This window comes from Myripristis murdjan, chromosome 5 (genome assembly GCF_902150065.1).
Source record: "Myripristis murdjan chromosome 5, fMyrMur1.1, whole genome shotgun sequence".
NCBI lineage: Eukaryota > Metazoa > Chordata > Actinopteri > Holocentriformes > Holocentridae > Myripristis > Myripristis murdjan.
In genome coordinates, this window is record NC_043984.1 from 9,208,301 (window position 1) to 9,233,667 (window position 25,367).

The 25,367-nt window shown below is 40.0% G+C and overlaps 1 protein-coding gene across 29 annotated transcripts in view; it reads left to right on the forward strand.

The window, feature by feature from the left end:
- Positions 1-20,830, forward strand: part of ptprt (protein tyrosine phosphatase receptor type T) — a 490,886-nt gene extending 470,056 nt beyond the window's left edge. For all 29 annotated transcript variants that reach the window (XM_030051856.1, XM_030051857.1, XM_030051859.1 and 26 more), the window contains 6 exons: positions 634-807; positions 1,000-1,131; positions 3,825-3,950; positions 6,934-7,097; positions 17,733-17,868; positions 19,299-20,830. In XM_030051856.1, the coding sequence (XP_029907716.1) occupies positions 634-807; positions 1,000-1,131; positions 3,825-3,950; positions 6,934-7,097; positions 17,733-17,868; positions 19,299-19,352 (786 nt within the window). In that variant the 3' untranslated portion in view covers positions 19,353-20,830. The remainder of the gene's footprint in view (positions 1-633; positions 808-999; positions 1,132-3,824; positions 3,951-6,933; positions 7,098-17,732; positions 17,869-19,298) is intronic.
- The last annotated feature ends 4,537 nt before the right edge of the window (positions 20,831-25,367 follow it).

The window sequence follows — 25,367 nt, forward strand, 5'->3', positions numbered from 1 at the left end:
TCATCTATGCTGTAACTTGACGATCACTACTCGTAATATTTCCACTTTATCTTGATTTGCTCTGCTGCATTCTACTCTCTATTCATCTCTACTCTGATCATTTCTACTTTAATTATCTTTACCCACAAAAATTGGATGGAGCAGAATGATGTTTAAATCAACAAACCTGGATGTTCAGACAAGTGGCCATTTTTATGTGAATCTTTAGCATCGTCCCTTCGCTAAACTATGACAGTTTTGTAGCATTTTAGATGTTATAAGTAAATAAAAGGTCTGTTTGATGATGCTGACTAGCTTGGTTCACTACTTTGCAGATGCTGACAGAAGGAGATAATGAGAGAAGCACATCCTTGCTAATGATATGCTAACCTCGTGTGGCACAGCAGGATACACAGAGTGAAATCTTCAGAATTATCTTAGGAGTTTTTGCTTTCAGGCTACAGCAGCGTTACAGTATCTCTGCACAGTGCTCAAGCAAGCGGAGCACACTCTACAGCCCTGATCTCTCACCAGAGCAAACAAGAATAATTTCATTTCCATGCCAGCCAGATGACCACGGCAAACAGAGCAATGTTGTGTGATTTTACCTTTCGAACATGGCCAACGCTTCTGCCTTTTTTGTTTCCCAATCAGACTCTGAACATAGTGACCCCTAGAGTTCGTCCAGAGGACTGCAGTGTGGGTCTGCTACCCAGGAACCACGATAAGAACCGCAGCATGGACGTTCTGTCAGCAGACCGTTGCCTGCCTTTCCTCATATCTGTGGATGGAGAGAGCTCAAATTACATCAACGCTGCATTAATGGATGTAAGTGTGTGTGTTTGAGTATATGATGGTTGAGCATATTTGTGTGTGTGTATATGTGTGCGATGATGTATGTCTGCAGTTGTAGCATGTTAGAGAGTTAGTTTTTACTTTTCACTGCCCTGGAGATCTACTTCTCATACTTTTGTAGTGTTTACTTGCTCACCCTGTGTTCCACCTACTTTAACATTCCAGAGCCACAAACAGCCAGCGGCCTTCATCGTTACCCAGCATCCTTTGCCAAACACCATGGCTGACTTCTGGAGGCTGGTGTTCGACTACAACTGCTCCTCCATCGTCATGCTCAATGAGATGGATGCGGCGCAGGTAAACACACACTAAGTAGCCACGTTTTGTATATTTTCTTCTTATCTCTCTTACTTAGTTCCATGAAAAGGCTAGACTGCCACAAACCAACAGATCTTAACTTCACAGGGACTAATCAATACATAAAGAGACTACTTTATGAATGCGAATGGATATTGACAGGCTCAGCCTTGGTGCTGCACCTTTAGGCAACTGAGACGTTTTCAGATTTAGTTAATGTTATTTACACACATAAAACAGAGGCAAAGGGATGGAATACAGAAAGGAACGAGATGACGGGTACATGCACTTAAAAAATGACCTGCATACTTTTTTATTTTCTTTATTTTAATTCATAAAATAAAATTAAAAACCCACAAAACACCATTGGTTATAAGCAAAGGCAAAATTAGCTTAGCAGTAGTTTAGCAGTTCAGCTCCTTGTTCTTTTATATTACACCCAAGTGACTTGGGTGTAGAGTTAATGTAAGCTTACATTTTAGTCTTATCTAGAGCAACAAACAAAGAGCTAGCTAATAGGGATTCAGGGTTTGATTTATCAAGCCATAATTTAGCACCTGGGGCACCAAATTGCATGCCACCGTAATTTCTTGATTTAGTGGGTCATTTACTAACAACGATAATGTAAATGAGCAGCGCTACAGCTGAATTCATCAGAATGCCCTGCCGCTAATACCTGCAGCTGGAAGAGGTGCCTGGAACATGTCTGAAATGGCACATGGCTTTCAGTACCAGAGACATCAGCTATGAAAAAGACACAGTATTATAAACGAAGAAATATGTCTCTTGTTGTTTTTTCACATTTTTAGTGGTAGAATGAGCAGCAGGCAGCAGCTGTCAAGGGCAGTGCAGCACAGGTATGGCTTTATCCACAAACCAAAGGCTGTTCCTCAGCTCTGGTGGTCCCAGGGGACAGGGAAACTGTCCCGAGAACACAGCCAGCACTGGTGGGAATGCATTGCCTCTGAGCTCTTCACACACTATGGATAAATAACTTTCATATCAGGAAACATATTTCCAAATTTATATTCCTCCAACTTTGAGATAAAAAGAAAAACACTCTTTTACTCACGCTCACCATGCCTCTGTATAAAACGGGGACTGGGGGATTTTATGTTGTAAATTAATGAGGCTGTTTGAAATTTCAAAATTGTGGCAGAATTTATGTCCATGCACAACTTGCTGTGACCAAGATTGTAATCTGACAGTTACTACAAGCTGATGCGATTATATGCATCAGCTTGAGTTGAAAGACTGGTTGTACCATTCAAAAGCGTGGCAACGGAGTAATGACATGCTTTTCAAATGCAACAAAATAAGAGGCACTATTTCCTTTGGTGCACTGGCCACCAATCATGATAAATTAACTTTAGTGGGTCATTTGAATGAATTTACCACCTCTCATACTTTTGTGGTCCTATGCAGGGATGATAGCATTCCGGCACTGTGCCGGATCTCCGGCATACGGGCATGACTGCGAAAAAAAAAAAAAATTGTTTAACAGACATTTCTCTGGATCCAATAGAAGCGCAGCTTTCGTTCTCAACCACACTAACAATAGGCCTACTAGCCAATCAGAAGTAGGGTGGGGGCGGGACTTGGGTGTTGACAATCAGGCACTCCACATGCAGTCAAAAGTGAGCCTCATTAGCCTACGGTGACGCACTGCAACCCACAGGATGGACCTCAAGTTCATGAAGCTCGGGGAAGACAGCAAAGATGTCGATAAGGGCGTGAAGAATAAATGGTGCTGGGCTTGGATAGAGGAGAATGGGAGCAATGTGGCAACAGATAGTTACAAGATAGTTAATAGGGTTATTTTCAAATAATGTATATTCGCTCAGGTATGCTGTAGCAGAACACATTGGTTACTTTGGGAATTGAAATATAACATGATGGTACCATTCCACTTTTATGGAGAGATAATCTCCTGGCAACCTCAAGAGTCGTAAAAGGTGACTAGTGTAACATTCAACGGCATGCATGGAGATATTTTATGGTGATATTAAGTCTTCATGAATTAATGAATGAATTAACACACAAAAATACATTACTGCTGTTTGTTTTTGGGAAGGATATGAGAAATCAGTCGGCTAGTGTTTGGAGACTCCAGTCTATAGACCCAATCTCCACTCCACAGCAGCCCACATTGAACAGCCTCAGTTCAATAACACAGATGAAATTTGGTTTGCTCACTCCCACCAATGTTGCTGACTATCAATTAGCCATGGATTCTTGATTCATGTATGTCTGGTGATTTTTCCAAAATGAATGAAAGTGAAGATTGGTTAAAAAATAAGTTAGATCAAAGTTGACATTACTTTGCTTCTCTGTCTAGCAGCTGTGCTGATGGAAAAGGAGGTTAAATTAGCCTGTAGTCCTATTTTCATTATTTTTCTGCGAGTCAGGTTTTTGTCATTTTGATCAGACAATATCATATTCTGTGTGCAGATAACTTTTCTTTTTTTTATCAGGCCTTAATATGGAAGTATAAAAACTTGAAAATTGAATTCATGTCCGGTCACAGCTCCAGTAGGCTAATCTTCATAATTGATGGGGTGAATTCATTCAACATTGTATGAAAACATGTTTCTTATTACACTCTCTGCTATTTGATTGGAAGTCCATTTTAATCAGCCGATTAAATGTGTCCCTCTTTCCTCTCCTCTGTCTCTGTCTCCCTATCTCTATAGTTGTGTATGCAGTATTGGCCAGAAAAGAGTTCGTGTTGCTACGGTCCCATTCAAGTCGAATTCATATCGGCAGACATTGACGAGGATATAATCAACCGCATCTTCAGGATCTGCAACATGGCCAGGGTATGCACATTCTGCTCACTATCAAATTGAGCTGTCTCAGTTTGGTGTTTTGTCTGATAAAAGCAGCAAGTTCAAGGTTCAAATGTGAGATTGTTTCCCTGTACTTTTGGATCTGACGTCATTTGCCCATGTGCTAGCTTAAGAACATCATGGTGGTAGAGAAAACTTGGCAGCTCACAAAATACAAAAGGATTACCATGCGAGCATGTCTTTTTACTTGATGATGGAACTTTTTCACTTTCACTGAGACAACACACAAAGTGTGTGTCCCAACCTGTGGAGGGTCAAAACCCAAGATGTGCTGTTTAACACTTCAATCTATTCATTATTAACACTCAGAATTCAAGGTTGCCATCGACCTCTGCCCACAATTCATTTACATTTTCATAATAGCATTTAGCTAATGTCTTAAGACAGTGGTTCCCAGTCCAATCCTTAAGGACCCCGTGTCCTGCAGGTGTTTGTTTCAGCTCTACTCTTTCACACCTGATCCATTTAAGGATCAGGTGTGAAAGACCAATCAACCAATCAGCTACATGCTGATTGGTTGATTGGTCAGATCTACCTGAACAGGGCGTACAAGAAGATGCATGAGCCTTATGACACATGGCTCTTGATGGACACATTGAATAATTTCTTGCTGTTCACATACATGGGGAGAGTCCAGGCTCTGTGAGTGCACTCTTAAAGGGTTAGTTCACCCATTTTGAAAAATGTGGCATCATTTCACTTACATCCTACTCTTAGCACCACTATCCAGCATGACAGCTGGGGCAAAAGTAATATAAATACATTTTTCAAAGTGGGTGAAATATCTCTTTAAGACCAAGAGACTCAAGATAAGTTTAGAACAACATTGTCCTCCTTTCCTTTCCTTTTCCTTGTCCTTTTCACTCTCCTTTCCTTGTTATAACACATATAGGCCTTTAAAATTAATCCAATCATTCTACAGTATTGTAGTTTTTAAAATGTAAAATTTTGATATCTTCGGCTTATTGTTAACATTTGTGCATACCATCACCATAAATCATTTTTTATTCTGACAAAGTAGTTATAAGCCATCATCATTCCAGTAAACCGACACTGGCTGAAGCAGTCGTTGTCATCGTCAGCCAAAAAAAAAAAAAAAAAAAAAAAACATAAGTAGAGAGCACTACTGACAGGGTATGTTCCTCCCCTGCTGTTCCTCTTTTCTTGTCTCTCCTTTCCTTTCTCTTTTCCTTTCCTCCCAGATTTCCTCTCCTCTCGTTTCCTCTTCTCTCTTCATGTTTCTTCCTTCTTTTCGTCTCTTCATTTTCTCACCCATCTAACCGTGACAATGCCACTCTAGTGGTGCTGTTATCATCTCCTCATTCCCACAGTGCTAAGCAAACTCCCTATAGCACCACTCCCTCTCTCTCTCTCTGGCTTGCTCACACACACACACACACACACATACACACACACACACACACAGTCTCTCTCATACAGCGCATCACCAGTCTAGTGTGAAATGGCTCATATCATTGCCACAACAGCACATCCGACACTGGGAGTGCTGCTCTCACCTGGCATATTCTGTTCCACACAGCACGAAGCCATGGGAGAGCGAAAGAGAGCGGACGAGGAGAAATAGGAGGAGAGAGAGATATGGACAAAGAATGTAATATGTGCTAAACCCAGCAGTGAGCCAGCCTGACAGTAATGGCAGTCTGGTATTTTAGGCAGCGGATGCCAACTGCCTTGGGCTGGACAGCTGAAAACATTTTGTCTGCCATGAAATTGCATTAAACATTATGAGATTACACTGAAGATCTTCAATGAGCACATTTCTATTCCTTTGAACAGACATTTTATGTAAAGAGCACAGAGCACAATGCCCAACCAATACATTAAAATGCTGTCTGCCATTTCCAACCATTGTTAAAACAATTGTCCTCATCTACTGGACTTTACACTACATTTTATATTTAGTGTAGTCAAACAGCATTTCTGATGTAGTCATCCTCTTCAAGAAAGGCAAAGAACAAAAGTTTGAGGCAAATGGAGGCAAGTTTCTCATAAGTATTCCAAGCCTGCACAAAAGTAATGAAGTATTTTTTTTTAAACTTTTTCTTCTGCAAGGAAAAAAAAAATAGTTGCAACTTGCTCATAATATCTTGTGAACAAGTGGGGGTAAATCTCAGCACAAGTGAGTTCAGCCCGCCTCGACATTTGTGTGTATGAATTCTGAACAGTTTTAACATCACATTTGTTCAGCCAATGGAGACAGACAGAAGGACATATTAGCATCTTCTTTCACTGTCCAATCAGGGAGTGCTTGGTATTTTGTTACTGAGTGCTGGATACTGACTGGATGCTCCAAATGCTAACTGTTAGCTTCCTGTCATTGAGGTGGACTTCTCCCCAGCTAACACTCTTAAAAATAACCACCTTACTGAAAACTCCTGCTCACAGCCCTCTTACATGTGAAAAAATGCATGTGAAAAAAGCAAAAAACATTGAATATACTGTAGTTGTTGGATTTTTTTCTCCACACTCTCAAACCCTTGAATTGTGTCATTTCTGCCAATTATATGAATGCTAATTATTTCACACATTCACATGTTAAAATCTTAATTGAAAAAAAAAAAAAAAAAGATAAAAGTCTCAAAACATCTGTGAATATTTTTCTACAGGCTTAAAATACTGGCTGTTAATTTGCCTTCATAAGGAAGCTGTTTCTTTTTAACAGCCTAACAAAATGGTTTATGGGAAATGTGGTCTCATTTCTGTCAGTAGAAATACCACTTGTATGCGATGGAGACTACTACGGTGGTGTTTGATTGTGATATGGTATCACAATAAAGTTGGCAATGATATACAGTGTCAGTGTTTAAAAATGTATTTCACTTGTTTACCTATTTTTATATTTCCCTCTGAACTGCACGAAGATGATGATGATGATGATCATCATCATCATCATGACAATGATACCAACCAAATCCTCACCTCCCTTCTCCAGCCTCAGGACGGCTACCGCCTGGTGCAGCACTTCCAGTTCATTGGCTGGCCGGCCTACAGAGACACGCCCCTCTCCAAGCGCTCCATCCTCCAGTTGGTCAGGAGGTTGGCTAAATGGCAAGAGCAGTACGACGGAGGCGATGGGAGAACTGTCGTTCACTGTCTGTAAGTTCCATGCACACACAGAAAAAGCTGTATATGTATATATATATATATATATATATATATTATATTTTTCTACAGGCTTCTACATTTTTCTATATATTATGAACGTGGAGATAGGAGCACTGTTAAGCTTTAGGACTAGTAACTCATGCACTTCACAAAACAAGTTTAGCCCTCTTTTTATCAGAAATGAGAAGGAATGCTGCAGTAGCTAGTTGCTTGAGAGACACTCACAGTTTGTGTTGTGTATCGATTTGGCCTGACTGTGTTAGGATTTTTCTCCCTGTGCTTTGCTTTGCTTTGCTTTGCTCACGCATAAAGCAAAACAAATTAAAATAAAATGGAGGCACTTTTTCTGAGGAACGGGGCAGTGGACATGCAGCTTTTTCTGTACTGAGGAACTGCCTCTGCTCACCTCGCTGAGATGATAAACATGGAAACCCAGAAAGACAAATGTGTCCCTTGTGTGTGCGTGTGTGTGTGCGTGTGTGTGTGTGTGTGTGTGCATGTGTATGTGCGCATGCAGAAAAGAAAGATGAGATATACTTAAGAGTGATATAGTGGTAGACCTCTCCTAAAATAACACTCGTATACACATCAAGACAGATCACGCACGCACACACACACACACACACACACACACACACACACACACACACACACACACACACACACACACACACACATACTTTTAAGATGATGTATGAGTGGAACTCAGTGGTATATGGAGTTTGCAGACATCATCCATTGCTCTAGGATGGGTCCTCCCTGTTATACTTTACTGTCGCCCATTGATCTGTAATCTGTTGATCTGACGATCTGTCTTCTGTTATGCTGTGCACAACAGAAGAATTTAGTTGTGTGCCACGTTCCTCGTATGTGGGTAACTGAGTCAGCTGGATGAGTTTGTAGACGATTTGACTTAAGCCCAGGATTTTTGGTTCCTCAAAGCAAGCTTAAAATTTAATCTAACTTGTTGCCACAGCAACAACTCCTCAAACTCATATCTGCAAAGTTGCAAGTTTAGTCAGATTAGATTTAGATTTAGTCAGATGCATTATGACCATGACTTTTGAAGCTTCTCCAATTCGTCGACTCTTTTCCAAACACAGAGCGGAATTAGACTCAGAGCACCAAGATCCTTTGGTGTTTGAACACTCGAGGTTTAATTGAATAATTCCTGCAAAACAAACATGGATGCTCTTCAGTGTTAAGCCTGCAGCCCTCAGCATGTTCATAGGTTTTAAATAATGCTATTAAAAGCAATAATCCTAATTTCTTTACTCACTGTTCTATTTCCACTACAGTCCATCAAAGTAGCTTTACAAGAACTAGAAACTCAAAATAAGCTCTAAAACTACAGGAAATACCTTGAATAATCCAACTACATCAAATTATTCTTCAAAAAACAGATTTATTGTCGTGTCAACAAAAAGCAAAGCAAGATATGGCATCAAATAGTGACATACAGTATATGTTTGAGCTGTACACAGTCCCTTTTAGATCAAATAAGAAAATGAAATGAAACTATGCCACAAAATAATGCAGTTTAAAATGCAAAAAATAGATATCTATCTAGAGACAAACTCAAAATATCAGTAAAATATGAACTATTTCTGACATTAATATCCTGACAGACTTTTTGAAAGACTAAAAAGCTCAGTATCTGCTCCTCCTGTGGTCTGTCCTCTCTCTCCCTCACTGTCCTGCACTCGCTTCAGCCTGTAAACAATCATTAGCTTTTAGCTTAAACAGTGAGCTGAAAGAGGCAGGTTTTGGACCAAGCAGGGGAAAAATATCGCTTTTCATATTACAGCCTTGTGCTTGGTGAACGTGGTGTGATAAATGACTCACTGGCTTTCACTTGAGGAGGTTTTCTTGCTAGTTCTCATCAGGCTGCTGCCTCTCAGGCTGACGGACTGAAAGTTACCGAGCTGCCGCTCTGCCGGGAGCAGGATGCGGACCAAACCACTGTGAGGCATGGAGGAGGTCATAACATTTTAACACTTAAAAACACACTATTTTACATTTATAATTAGCACCGCTTGCATTGCACTTTCATTGATTAATACTACAGTGGTGTGAAAAAGTGTTTGCCCCCTCCCCGATTTCTTATTTTTTTGCATGTTTGTCACACTTAAATGTTTCAGATCGTCAAACAAATTTAAATATAAGACAAAGATAACAGGTTTTGATTTTTTTTCCTCCTTAATAATAAAAACCTTCATTTAAAAACTGCATTTTGTGTTTACTTGTGTTATCTTTGTCTAATATTTAAATTTGTTTGACAATCTGAAACATTTAAGTGTGACAAACATACAAAAAAATAAGAAATCAGGGAGGGGGCAAACACTTTTTCACACCACTGTATATTATTCAAAATTTATGGATGGAGGGGTCTTGTCCCCCCCGACACCCCCAGGATTTCCGCCTATGTTTTCACGTACCCCCTGCAATGTGCTCCCCCAGTTGGGAAACACTGAGTTAAGGTATGGGTTATTTTTCACATTACGTTGATACAAAGTTGATACTAAGTAAAATATTAATGTTGTACTGCCCAAATAAACTTTTACCAAAAATCTTTAAACATTTTTTTTTTGAAAATTTCATGAGTTTATGGTTTTATTGAGAAGTTGGTTTGTGGTCCCAGTGACTTGCATGGAGCGCATCCAGTAATTGCAACGTGGCTGATATCTCAAAATTATGGAAAGCTTCCACTTAAAACCTGCAAATGATAGAGATTTTCACTTTAAAGAGTTTGACTCGACATCTCTATAGTTTTGTATTGTCATGGTTAATCTGTCAGCAATACAGATGGCCCACCCCCTAGGACCTGCAGACTTTGGGTGCTGTGCAGATGATTTATAGCTTTGGTGTGTGTAATGGTAAAGTTACAGTGTGAATGTCCTCATCCTCGACTCCTAACAACTCCACCACCATTCAGATGATAGAGAGCTCAGCTAAACTGTTATGTTGAATAAAATGTTACTTTTTTTACATTAATTTTTAAACTTTGTACATTGAGCTTTGCTCTATGGCAGCAGTAGTAGTAGTAGTAGTAGTTGTTGTAGTAGTAATAGAGGTTGTTGTGATGGTAACAGTAGTATTTTAACAGAATGAAAGAAGGTGCCTCCACAGTTGCACTAGTTCTATTTTTAATAGCAGTTTAAAAGACTTATCTAAAAAATTAATAAATGAATAACAAACAAACAAACAAAACAAAAGTGAAATAGCTTAAGACATTAAGGACCAAATGATAGGGAAAACATACACACACACACAAACGCACAAACAGCGCAGCTTCATACTGTTTCTATCATTGCAGAGCAAATGAAGCTGATAATGAGGCAGGGAAATAGAGGCTGCAAAATCTATAGAAGAGAGATTACTGGGAACTAGACCAACAATAATACACACGTGCACATACTCACACGCACACACATATTCCAGACATTGCCTGAAGCACTTCACTGATGCTCATCCAATCAGCTTCCTCTGTCATAGCTCATTGGGCCAATCAGAATTGGCATTGATTTGTTTGTTGTAGCTGCTGTGCAGTTTTGTGTGCCTACCAGTGTGTGTGTGAGAGAGCTAGATGGAGAGTGTATGATGGTAAAATCCCTCTAGTTCGTAATTCAAGCTGTTGTTGACCCACCCAACCGCCCACCCATCCGGCCTGACCTGTGCACGGCCTGATCCCATCTCATTTTGTGTAATCAATTGAAACTTGTCCTTCCACAATACTACATATGCATTACAGAAGAAAAAAAAATCTTACTAAAATTCATGTCTTAAGAGGATCAGAAACTAAAACATGTTTGTTGGCCTGTCACCCCTTTAAACACACATCTCAGGCTGCATGCAGAGTGGTGAATGGTTCAACTAGAGAATCATTTCTCATTTTCAGTTTGTTTCAAAAGTTAGAGAAAAATCAGTAAAAAAAAAAAAAAAATAGTCATGAGGCCTGCTTATATCAGAAGGGTTTCAGTCCCCATGCTAGATATTCATTTAAGAAAAAGAAATGATCAAATCTTAATGTGTGAAAAACTATTTTTTCAAACTGTTTTTCACATTGATTTTCCCTTCAGTTCTTTACCCTACTCACACACACAAAGGCACTTATTAATAAAAAGCGATAATTTCATCTCCTTCATTTTTTAAAATTATTTTTTAATAATGGTGTAAAATTCAAATAATGGACAAAAAATGAATCGTGGAGTGGCAGTCCTCGATTGCAATGGCCAATTTGAACCATCGTAATGCTCAACACCAATAAAAGTGTGTGAGTTAGTGAGAGGAATGCAGGATTTCAGCGCTGCAGGCTAAAGACAGCAGCCCCAGCTATTGATTTCACTGGCTCAGAAATGCCAGAGATAAGGAGAAACATGGTGATTCTGTCAATAACTGGTGAAAATGGATTATTTTCTCTCCTTACTTGTCCTGAAGCTTGGAATCTGATGGGTCTTTAATACCAAGCACATGTCTCATTTTCAGCAGGTCACATTGGGGAACCTGTTAGAGTGAGAGCAGCAGTGCACTCAGACTGTCTGTGCTTTATCTATGTATACAAAAGCACAGATATATGGATAGAAGCAAATGAAGAATATTGAGCTACCTTGACCCTACTGTTCCATTATAACTACATTTGATTTCTGAAATATTCCACTTGCAAATGTTACAGATAAGATGACTTAAATACTAAATGTGAGCATCTCCACACATGTAACTGGTTAGCAAGCTGTCTTGATTTCCTCAAGCTTTGGTGTCAGGTTGTCGCATGGTGTTTGTGTCACATGGCGAGTCAGCAGGTGAACCCAAGTGCAAACAGATTGACCAGTAATTTATTACTAGTCACTAGTAATTTATTGTAATGCTAAGTTGTGGGTTTAGTAAAGCTGGGTGTGATCCAGAGAGTGGATGCAGAGCAGGGCAGGTTCAGAGTAGAGTCCGGAGGATCTAGGGACCGGGGTTATGTGAGCAAGGTCCAGGGGAAGCAGGGCAGACGAGACAAGACGAGGAGTAGAAGACAGGGTCCAGAGTCAGAACAGGCAGACCTGCGGGGAGAACAAACAAGGCTCAGATTTCTGGAGCAGGCAGCAAACAAGAACGGCTGGAAGCACCGTTTACTGCCTGTGACAGAGACTACGATCTGGCAGCTTGGAGCTGGTAGAGCTCACAATATAGGGATGTCTTGATTTCAGGATGTGAAGCAGCTGGTGATGTCCTGCACCGTCTCCAACACACCTGTGTCCACTCAGGCAATCACACACACACAGGGAGTGAGACAGAGAGACACTGGGGGAGGGGTAATCAGTCAGGGAGGAGCAGAGCTGGAAGTGGAGGGAGTATCAGAGGCTGTACATGCTAATGTTACAATTTGTGATATTGCATTCCAGGTAGGTTGATTTCTCATGCTGTTTTGTGTCAGCTTCTTTTTCATTCCAGTGCATTCCAGAGCACAATTTTTAAAAGCAAATGGTGTGTGTCAATCAAGGAAAGTGAGAGAAATACATTTTACACTTTGAAAGATTACATTGAGGACAATTAACTAGAAACAGGACGTAGTTTGATATTGCAATAGCATAGTGGAAAGTGAGGTTGTGGAGGTTGGAGACGGTTGGAGACATTGACCTACAACTTTCTACCTTGTGGCAACGTGAGGGAAATTTTATTTTTTAACTAGTGTCTCTTCATGACAAAAGCTTACCCCTACCACAGACAGCTTCAGTATATTTGAAGTTAGTTTGTGTCTGTCTTATCTACTAAGGTGATCATCAGTAAATACAACAATATTGCTGATTGAACAAGTAGTGAGAAATAAAAATTGGGTTTCATTTGAACTGTACGGGGCAACTGAGCTGTCTGCAAAGTAGCACTGAGAAACACCAATGAATGTCCTTTTGGATCCAGAACATTCAGTCCTTAGTTCATTATTCAAACCTTTTTCACTGCCCAACTCCAACCCTAACCCTCACCCTGACTTTAACTTAAGTTTTTTTCCCTTTACACACTACACTTAGCTCAGGGCTAAGTCCCTGGTTAGCCCCGGGCTAACTGCCTTTTCACAGTTGCAACTTAGAGTGTGGGTTATCTCCACTCTTAGTCCAGGGCTAACCAAGCCCTGGACTAGAGCAGGTTAGCCCTGACTTTCTAGGGATATCCCCAAAAAGTCAGAGTGAATTGATGTCAGAATCAATGTCAGTGATAGATTATTTTTATAAAGCAACAGAGTGTTTGTTGTCCAATCAAAGCTGTGCTACAAGTGCTCTACGAACACTGATCCTGGGCTTTCATTTTCAAGTGTGAATCTTTAAGGCAGGGCTTAGTGTTAAGGCTAGGTGTTAGCCCTGGGTTAATAAGTACTAGTGTAAATCGAAGCTAACCTAAGCCCTGGACTACAGTTAACCTCGGGCAAATGAGAAAAGGGCTTTCCTTAACATGGAAAAATTTAACTGTTAGCTAACCTTTTCACATGATGAGCAGGAGAAAATTCATGCTATTGTCACATAAATTAATCCATGGTGGACGAATGTAGTTGTTATGGAATTCATGTCCACAGGGTGTAAGCTACATTTCAGTTTGTTCTTATTTCATAAAACTCTATGACTTTTTGTGTGTGTATGTATATGTGTGTGTGTTGTTTGCATGTTTATGTGTCGGTGAAGTCCCAACAGCCTCAGCGCCTGGCAAAGTAATCGTTGTAACCCAAGTAACCCTGTCCCATCTGCTGTAGGTCAAATTTGACTCATTGTCATCTTTATTTTGTCATAAATACTGTTTCTCTCATCAGATAAACATAAGGCTTTGATACTCAACAGCCGGCAAACAAACTGTGAATTTTTAATGTTGCTTTGAAATTTCCTACAATGTTAGAAGTAGTAGCAGTAGGAAACTAGGAAACTAAACATGTAGCCACAAACATTTCCATGTTGATTCGTCTATCACGTTACATAGGCATAACATACACTAACGCCAGTAGTGATAGGCTGCATAATGACAATCATTTGATAGGTATTGAAAACTGGTGATGTTTTTCTTGACATTTTTTGACATACTCTGTAGGACTGACATAATTCAGTCAGTACATGATAGTGGTGTTAAATGGCCGACAATGTAGAGTTTGACAGAAAGTTTATATTATTTGAAAGTCAACCCTGTATAGTTTTTGAAACTGTCAATTACAAATTAAGTTTGAAAATTGACATTTAGCTGTCTTGATGATGATGTGTTCATTTAGTACTCCTCCTAGGGTGAAACATACACTAATGATTTTTTTCTACATTTGAGAGAGAAAGAGAGCAAACTGGAGCAGCTCCACTAGGATTAATGCAGGGTACTGACGATGGGGGATTTCAGTAACGGCTGCCACTTTACGTCTCAGTACCTGTATGTTTTATTCAACTGGAATAGTGAAGAAATTCAGCTGGAACCAGGAGAGAGAGGGAACGTCTGGAGCTGATTTCATTGCTGGTGGTCTGACTGTTGAGGCAGAGCACTTGATATCAGCAAGTCAGGATCACTGCAACTGCATTTCACTAGGTCCTTAGCAAGTCCTAAAAAGTGAAATTTAGGGCCCTAGTCAGACAGTCATGTAGAGTGGGGTCAGGGTTAAAAAGTTGAAAAAGAAAGACAAATACCATAATTAAAATGTTTTAAAAACAGTTTTAAAAGTTTCATTAGCTGTTTTCAACGAGATATTAGCTTAGGAACTTTGTTTTAGCTCAGAAACTTAAAAGAAAGAAAGAAAATAAAAACAACAACTTTTAATTGGTCTGAAATCCAATTCCATGTGACATTAAAACGTGTTTAAAAAGTCTTTAAATTGTTTCTCTGAAATATGCATAAGCAGTCATTTGCATACATTTCCCAAACCCTATTCGTGACCTACTGAAACAATAAAAAGGAAATTATTCAGCTGCCCCGAGAATATGCTTTGTTGCCAGATTTTGTGCCCTTTTTGAAGCAATAACCCAAGAGAGATCCCAGTGATTTGAAGACAGTGTCATTGTTAGGGACAATACAAAGAACAGAGGCTCATTGCTTTTATGAAAAGAACACAACATCATTGGAAGAAAGAGATCTCAGATGTTAAAATCTATTATTTTAATAAAACCTATACAACTAGTCATTCCATAATAGAGTTAAATGTTATTCTTCTACCAAGCAATGCAAGTTTTGTACAGGAAGAGTGATGATCGTTGTTTAGCACATTACCACTGAAATATTACAGCATGGTAAAAGCACAGGTGAATGTTGATTGGGTATTTTACAACAGCTTTAAATGTATTTCACTTCTTCATGAGCAGGTCAAGATCAAATCCACCTGCAACTTAAACTACACTTCAGATGCCATCCATGTATTTACCATGCAACTCTAAACAGCATTACCCTGAATATCTTGTTCAGCGCACACAGGTTAAATATTATCATTTCCTGAATATTTTTATTTAATCACTGTTAAGAAATTCTACACCGGTAAAGAGTTATAAATCATTATTGTTTTAGAGAAGATGAAACTCGAGGCTAAATGTGATAGACACACAAAGCCCACACATCAGGTTATAAATGCAGAAGTGTCACTAGCACTAATCATATATTTTCTTCATAAAGATAACAGTAGCTGGTGAAGTTAAATTAATTAGCTAGTTAATTAGTTAATTCTAATCAAGTCTTCTATTCCAAACAAAACAAAGCTAAATGAAGTATGTGCACATGAGCTGGTCCTGTCATTTAACATTAGCAAGCTAACCTGCGTATCCTTGTGGTACCACTTGAGATGTCTGTAAAAACTGGGGCTTGCACAAGTTTCTATGACACGTACAAATTAATTGCAAGCGAATAATTAAATGCTGCAATAATAACAAGTGAATTAAGATGTTTTTCCATAACATCTGTTTAAGAAAATGTGGTGTAGCATCTAGTGTGGGGGAATGATGTCATAACGTTGCTATAGGGAACCAGTTTGAGTTACGTGGCTGTGCCTGCTTTATACAAGGACGTGTTTTTTGCATTTGTATCTCCAAACCTTATCAAATTGTCACATTTCACTGCTGTTCCATTATTTAATATGTGAGACAATTGTCTTGATTTCTTCATCTGTCCACCTGGTCCTATTTGAAGCTACCGCCATCTGCCATGACAGACAGCTCTGTCTGAGGTCAGAGGTCAAAGAGGGACATCAGATTGAGATTAAATCCTGTGTGTATGCCCTGTATTTATTTGGCTAAATTTCTATTGCAAATGACCACATTTGTTTTTACTGAAGGAAAAGCTTACCCAACTTTAAGCAAGCATAAAACATTGTTGAGATACTTTTCAATATTTGTTGTTTCCATCAAGCATTTGTTAATTTGATATGGCAAAATGCACATAAAAAAAAAGTGTGAAAACGCGATCACTGTTATTTATATATTTATTTTAAATCAGAACATCGTGAGTACTGCCAACAGCAGATAGTATAGAGGGATCAATCAGCTCAGAACATACAGGAACGGGTAGTAGGGTGACCAAGTGAAATTCCTTTTGCAATTTTTTTTGTTTGTTTATCATTTTATTCAAGCATTTTATTCATCATGGAAAACCCACAAGACTTGAGGTCAAGATCAAGACCAAACCTGAGATTTGGCGCTGCTGGTCTCAAGACCAAGATCAGTCTCCAACCTTACAACTCTTGTATTTATGTATGCAAACCGATGATTTTATATTATGAGCAATATTCTTCGGTCATATACGTTGCTACCTACCTGCACATACTCACAAGCACACAACTGCATAGCACACATTTGCATAAATGCACTTCTTAGTTTGATTATTGCATTCATTTGCATTTCTACATTTATCTGCTAAACCTAACCTGACCACCTGCTCCTGAATCCTTACCTTGTATTTAATTTGAACCTTAACTTGACTTCCTTTTTTAGTGACTGTATACATACACACACACACACACACACACAAACTGTACACATACACTCATTTCTAACAACCTCCCCCATTACACCTGCAAGGCCCAATTCAGTTTAAGTTTTTTTGTTCTTTCAAGTTCAAGTTTCATCAGTTTCAGGTGAATTTTTTGTCAAAGCCTGACACAATCATAATACAACACAATATAAACAGCAGCCACAACAAAGCAGAGGCTGAAGAAAAGTGTATGTGTGTGTGTGTGGGGGGGGTTCCTAAAAGGAAACATTACATTGCATGATAAACACATTTTAAAAAGCATGTCTCCTGGGGTGATAAAAGGAACCAAGAAGTTCCCGCTGTTCTATAAAGGGGACAGGGAACATCTTTGACTTGTGAAGCTTCAAAGCAGCAGGCCTGAACAGACTGGGGCTGTTTTCATATTTCTCTCTCTCTCTCTCTCTCTCTCTCTCTCTCTCTCTCTCTCCTCTCTCTCCTCTCTCTCTCTCTCTCTCTCTCTCTCTCCTCTCTCTCTCTCTCTCTCTCTCTCTCTCTCCCTCTCCATGTCATTTGCATTCTTCTTCTCTCTTTCATGTCACATCACCTCCCTTCCCCCTCTCTTTTCCCCTCTGTTTCCCCCTGGACAATGTAACGATTTTGTCTTTGACACTGATGTTCCCAGGATGGTGAGGATGACGATGTTCAGTGATGAAGACCTTCTTTCCGTCTCTTTAGAACCGGCGGAGGGCGTTCCGGAACGTTCTGTGCCATCTGCAGCATCAGTGAGATGATCCAGCAGCAGAACATCGTGGACGTCTTCCACACAGTCAAAACACTGAGGAACAACAAGACTAACATGGTGGAGACTATGGTAAGGAGACACACACACACACACACACACACACACACACACAGATGGATACACGAGCATGGTTTGATAGAAAGGAACAGGCAAATAGATACATACATGCTGTACATGAGGAGAAACAAGACTGCTGGTATGTAGACGAGCATCACAAACACACACACACACACAGCCTACGTTGTCAGTTGGCGGTGAAGAAACAGTTCCCAGGTGTCCATTATAACGAAGAAACACAGTCTACATACATGCACCCAAATATAAATAGGCAGAAATGCACAAACATGGGCACACACACAAATGGATGCATAAGGACACACTCATGCACATATGTGCAATAACAAATGCACACACACACACACTTGCACCCAGCACCTTAGGATGGCTATATTCTTTATAAGACAGGTGAAGCAGCCGCTGCCTTATACTCTCACACATACACATGTACGCGCACGCACGCACGCACGCACACGCACACACACACACACACACACACAGGTAGCAGCTGTCTCAAACACAGTTCTAATCTTCTCTTTCTGGAATCACTCAGTTTGTCAGCCCCACCCAAGGACTAAAGCACACCTGCTGATACTCACACACACACACACACACCTCAGGAATACCACAGATATGCTTAGGAAACGCATGCCTACTCACATAGAGCTGCAGTAGTCACACAGACAGGCACACACATAAAAGCACACCACCCCTCAAATGAAAATATTTTGTCCAGGCACGATGTTGTTAAAGTCATTTATGGACTGAGTGAAATCTCAATATTGGTTGATTTGACACTGTTTGTTGGCAACCTGCTGAAATTCATCATTACAAAATAGCAAAATATTGAGCATCCAGTCTGTAAAATTGTTAAAACAGAATTGAACTTTGGTAGTGTGTTGGGTTGTAAGGTTATCCGGGTGTGTAAGGTTATCCGGGTGTGACCATTCACTTTAACATATAAACAAATACAAAGTGGATTTTTCCAAATTAATAGTATGTTTTCCTATTAGTTTTCTGTTTGAATTGGAAAGTAGATCTGGCAGGTGACATGTGCATAGGAAGTCAGGAAGATGCAACCTGATACACAAATGATTGTAATTACAAGGGGAAAAGGGTCCTGGGACTTATTAAATCCAAATGAGGAAGACATGGGTGGCTGAGGCAGCAGAAAGCAAATGCCATCACAAGTGAATGTGACCAAATCATGATGAAAATTACTTATTATCTCATCCATGTTGCACAGAAATGGCTTGACTTAGAGGCAACCATATCACAGACTGAAGCTACTGGCCTTAAGACCCACTGCAAATAAATGCATGTAGCCTGAAAACAATTACATAATTGTTTAAAAACAGAGAAAAATCTCACACTTGTGAGATATTAAGGTGCAATTGCAAGAAAAAAAAATATTTACTTTGATGCTGTTTGTCCCTCCACAGGAACAGTACAAGTTCTGCTATGAAGTGGCTCTTGAGGCGCTCAGCTCCTTCTGATTGGCTGACAGCCCAAATCTTCTTTGCTGATTCGCTGTCGACGCTGCCTGTCAATCTCAACGCAACACTGGGGACGCATAAAGCACACAAGTGCCTTGTGTGGACCCAAACCCAGCCTGTGTGTGTGTGTGTGCGCGTGTGTGTGAGTGAGAGAAAGAAAGAGTATGTGTGTGCATGTGTTCATTTGTGGAGAGGGCATGCTTGTGTGCTTGCATATGTGATTGTGTGTGTGCGTGTGTGTGTGTGGTCTATATGTGTGCCTGTGACAACACATACACCCTGTACAGAAGAGAAAAACAAAAAAACAAAAAACATAACAGACATACACACCAGTGACTTCAGCGAGACTGGGGACTTACATGCTTGTACAAAGAAAAAGAAAAAATGATACAGTGAAAAAAAAATCATGTTTAAAAAAAGCGCCATTTTCTCCTTCTTTCTCTCTGTACTCTGCTGGGCTGTGATGTGACTATTGTACAGTATTTCCTTTTTAGATATATTCTACGCCTTGAATGTTGTCTCTCTCTGAAGGCTGCATGCACACTGCAAGATTCCTTCAAAATTCCCTCTTCATAAAACAGCAAGTTGGCAGCTCGGCCATCCCCTGCTGGAAAGAAATCTGCATTATTTTAAACTGCATTTCCTCACCAGGCACTTCCTGCCTTTATGGAAAGCAAGTGTCAGTATTTGTTTTGGTGACTCATTTAACTCAGTTCCGCTGAAATGTGGGTGGTGTTGATCGTGATTCAGTGGGCTTGATCTAGGGAATGAAGAATTAAATAAATAAATAAATAATGTTAATATTTCTGGCATTTTTCTTTGACGCTAATTTGTACCAGTGATCACAAGATGGTGAATTTACTTGCAGCTAGCGTTAGCTAATTGTGTCATTAACCCTTTGACACCTGAGGGTTGGACTACAAAGCGAGATTAACAGGTTAGCGAGGTATGTTGAGTCGAAAGCCAGAGTTTGCCGTGTCATGAAGGCGGCTCTCTTTTGACCCAGTTTCGTCACCATGGAAACATACGCTGCAAACATAACCTGCTCCAGACCACATTATGCTCAGAGTTTAGGCTTAAAATGGTCTTTTTCCCTGTTTGCTTCAGGTAATACATCTATTAACCCTTTAAATTTTAAACTGAATATCATCCACAAAATAGAAGAATAATAAGCCATAGCAACTTCATCCCACTCTGAATGGTATTTTTATACTTGGTTTTTATTTGCTGCCAAGTGCATTTGACGCCGCAGGTACCGCATCTAATAAACCACTGGATAAAAATCCAAGCCTATCAAACAGAGGCCTAATATTATATCAGTCAAATTTATTTTACTTGATACTGACAAAAACTACAGTGATTTACATGTATCCTTCCTTATAGGATAGTGAGTCCTAAATGCAATTCTTGAGTTTAATGTTGAGTTAATAGAAATAAACTGGAAGATTTTACAAATTTACATGCTCTGCAGTTTTCTGCCAACATTCCTCTCTGGCCTTATTGGTGGCCAAAGTAATATTTTTTTTTTTTATACTCCTCACAGCTCTCCATGATGACAGTTTGTTTCTGCTGAGTCACAAAGCCAGTCGTGATACAAGTTATCTCAACTTGGGGCTTTAGGTTTTGTGGAGCCAGCTCACGCAACGAGAGCCTGGCTGTGTTGAACTTACTTCGTAGTCCAGCCCTGAGAACACAATTTCTTTCAAAAACGTGGAAAATTACAATGACTTACGGTATACGCACGCACACACACACACATACTGTATTTCACCACTGAATTGCCCGGCCGCAAATAGCCGCCTGGTTCTTATAAACGCCTGAGGTCTGCACCCATTTCGCGTATTAAACGCCCATCCGAATAACCGCCGGGGCGATTATTTGCATTATATTGAGGTAAACCCAAAATAAGGCTATTCACCTTATTTTTGCAGAAGTAAACAGTTAGCCGCACAATAACTGTGCGGCACTTCCGTTTTCTGTCAAAATAAGAGCTAGCTAACATTAGAAAAAAGGGTGTAGCATAATCTTAAATCGACCGACTGTAAATATGTTGGACAGTAACTGTGATCACGATAATGGCCTGGTGCAGGTCTGTGTAAAAATAAATAAAGGCCTGCAGCGAATAGCCGCCTGGTTCTTTTAAACGCCTGGGGTCCAAGTTGATTTTGCATATTAAATGCCCGGGCGATTAATTGGGGAAATACGGTATATATATATATTTAACAAAAAAATCGCAGGAAATTAATGAAAAAATACAAAACATATTGTTAAGTATCGTCATTAAATTACAAGAAAATTACCTTAAAATATTCCAGTGGTGCTACAGATCCTGCTAGTTGTTTGGATAATCAAATCGTCAGCACAGTTACTTTTCCTTCACGCTGCATCTCGTCAGCATGATGATGATTGGGACTTCCCTCTGACAAATACGTTTATAGATTGAAAACAAAGGCTGTAAATGCAGATGAAACAAGAACAACAAGTGCATCACAAGCTAATCACAAATAAGCTCCCACAAATAAATGGGATTGAGTGCCTGGTGGAGAAAAACAGCCGTATAAAATAATATATATAATGTCAAGCTTTGCCTTCAGGCCCAAATTTGCCACCTCTGCTCCAGGTTCTACACTGCGATTCCAATAGGAATCCTTGGAGAAAAGCTGTTTCTGAAATGTGTGTTGAATAGTCTGACAGGAAGCAGGTCTTGTCAAAATTTTGTAGTGTGCAGACACCCTTACTGTAAATAAGATAAGGCAACCACAGTCAAACAAACAAACAGACAAACACCGTGTGCCAGACACTAAGGAAGTTTCTCATCTCAAAACACAATCCTTGCCGTCATTCCAGACTGAAAAAACAAATGTAACATCTATTCAGTGTTCATTTTGTAAAAGATGCTTTTCCCCAGTTAAATTAGTTAATGTTCTTGTTTTGAATTAAAACTCCCTGGACAACCAAGGACAGTGAAGAAACGTTGCACAAATTACTAACTGGAATCCAGGCTGTCCTTCGCCCCTCCTGAACTTTAGCCAGGCAAGAGCAAGCGATCCACAACATGATCTGTTTGCAGTCCTGTTGGGCCCCCAGGGGCATTTGGTTGGTGCTCTTTCTTGTCACTTTATAGAACGAGATGGTTAGGGCTAAACTTAGGCTGTGTTTACACTCTGGCAGAACAATTCTCCAACTCAGATTTTTTGTTATCAGGGTGAAAATTCACTATAGTTTTCTATGGCTTTTAAGTGTTAACCGCAGTTTTACCATGGTACTTAATGGTAACTATGATTACTATTCTTAACCATGGTATTATCATGGTTTTACTATGGTGCTCTTGAGTAACTTTCCAAACCATAGTCCAACCATTTTTTTTAAAAAATAAGGTACATTATGGTAACTATGAGTAATTGGTAATAATACTGTAGAAAAAAAAAAAAAAATCAGTGCTTAAACCATAATAAAACCATGGTTCAGAGGCCATGGTGTTAACTTGCTGCCAAAAAAACAAAACAAAACAAAAAAAACAAACTTACCATAGTTTGGTTGCCATATTAAACTATGGTTAATTTTTGCAAAAGGCATTTGACCTACACACAACTCATATTAAATATACAGATGGAAATTATCAGCATTGCCATGACAATAAATAAATCTCACATTATTCACCCAAGACAGCTCATATAATTGTTGAGCTAGCAACAATGGAAAGAAAGTCAAATACCTGATTTGATTAGTATCCTGAGAAATGCCTCACTTCAGTCAAAACTTGAAGGCACATGTGTTGAAAAAAGGTGTTGGAAAAGCGGCAGTGCAGATAAAGCCATAGTATCCTGTTATAGTCATCCAAAATGACATCCTGTGGGCAGAAAATTAGTATAGAGCATGAAGGCCTGTTGTGTGAATGTAGCACACTTCCACAACATGTACTTGCAAAGTTTGTAATCAGTTTATAAATCCTTCCGACTCGCTTTACGTGAGTTAAAATAACAGTTCATATTTTAGGCATTTAGTTCTTTTAGCTCTCAGTTAGGCCTTTTCGACCCTCAAGGAACTGGCTCTGTTCCAGTTTGTGAGCCTAATTTTGAACCATTGTGAGAATTTTTAATCAAAATAAATTGGTTGTTTTCCAGCTGGAACCAAAAATAGTGGGATGTGAAGTGAGAGCCGTGACGGCAACAGAGTGGCCCTGTATTATTCTACAAAAAAAAAAAAAAAAAAAAAAAAAGATGGAGATGACAGAGAAATCAAAGAATATGAAGTGGTCTGCCAAAGAAACAAAATTATTGCTTTCAAATTTGACATCCTTTGAATTTCAGGAAAAGATTAAAGAGGGTAATAGAAAACGTAAACTGTATCTTGGTGAAGGCTGGGTTCACTAGAACCCAGGACAAAATTATCAGCAAATTAAAATAAATAAGGGAGCACAGAGATTCCAGTCTCAGTCTAGAGGAAAGTGGTGCTGAACAGGGAGATATGGGGGAGCATTATGAACTTCTTGATGGTGTGATGGGTCACCGGCAGACTGGCCCTGAATTCAGCCACAGCAATGCTGACCCAGAGCCAGCAACACCTCCATCACAATGGTTTCACTCCAAACTGGTCCAAACACAAGCTGGTTAGCAGCTTAATTCCAAGAATCCCAAACAGAACCGATTCAAGAACCACAACTGTCTTAGTTTGAAAAGAGGTACATGAATGAGAAAGTAGGGCTTCATGGGAAGCTGGGCTCTTTGCAGGAGCTGAACCCACAATTTGACAATTTTGGGAAACCTCACTGGGTCACCCCATCATTTGTCATAAATAATCAAGAGATGCCTATTAACAATTAAATGACAACATCAAGGCCAAGGTGGAGGTCACATTTGTTGTTTCGGTGCAAACACAGCCAAAGATTTGCTCTCTACCAGCCACATGTAGGTGTACTGACAAAAATTCATTCGGCAAACTTTCTCCCCAGTCCAATAGGAAATGATTTTAGCTGAGTGACTGACCCAAAGGGTGAAAGAGGCAGAAGGCTGACAGTCTGACGCCACTTCAGCTCAAGGGAAGATGGGGCAGAGGAGGCGGTGAAGTTTCTAAAAATTATACAAGATGTGACGCTGACCTCAGCTCTCCATTATCTCTCCCTTGTTTCTCTCCTCGCATTCGGTCAGACCGTTAAACCCGCTGTTGATGGAGACTGATATAAGGTGTTCTCATGCTCCTGGTATATATTTTTGTTGTAGCACTTTCTTTTTTTTCCTGGGTGCTCCTGCAATGTTTGATCTTTGGTATGTGTGCATTTTTTGTCGTATCACAAAGTGACCATACCATTCCCTCAGAGGTTGGGTTTACATGCTAGCAACAAAATATCAGATGTTTCCTCATTTTTATGTTTATACTCTACTGTTCTCCAAAGGGGAAAGTCTCTTCTGTCTTGTGCCCCCACGTCCCGGCCAGGGGGGTCAGAGGTCAGGTTGAGCCTCAGAGCTGCAGCCTTGGGGCTGGAAGTGACTCAGTATGTTGCTCAAGGACACCTCAGCAAGGTGGAAGCTTGCCATTTCAGGGGCTTAAACTAGGGCCTTGTGGTTAAAAGTCAGTCTCCCCGCTTGCTATGTCACCCTGCTGCCCACCCTGTTTATGCTGTTCCTCTGGAAGGATTTGCAATATCTGGTTTTTATTGTCCAACCAAGATCTCTGCCCTCTTATGGCTGTCTAACACAGAAACCACAGGGAATCTGATGTTTCCCCCTCTTTGTGGGCACTTTGAAATAAGATGATCCATGCATTTAAAGCAGGGGTGTCAAACTCGTGCCATGGAGGGCCGAGAGGCTGCAGGTTTTCATTCCAACCAACAACTCCACCAGGTGATTTCACTGATTAGTCCCGCCTCTCTGTTTGGAGGTAGGGTGATCAGTGAAATCACCTGGAGGAGTTTTTGGTTGGAATGAAAACCTGCAGCCTCTCGGCCCTCCATGGCACGAGTTTGACACCCCTGATTTAAAGGTTAAAAAACACATGATTCCTGTGTGAGCACAGCTC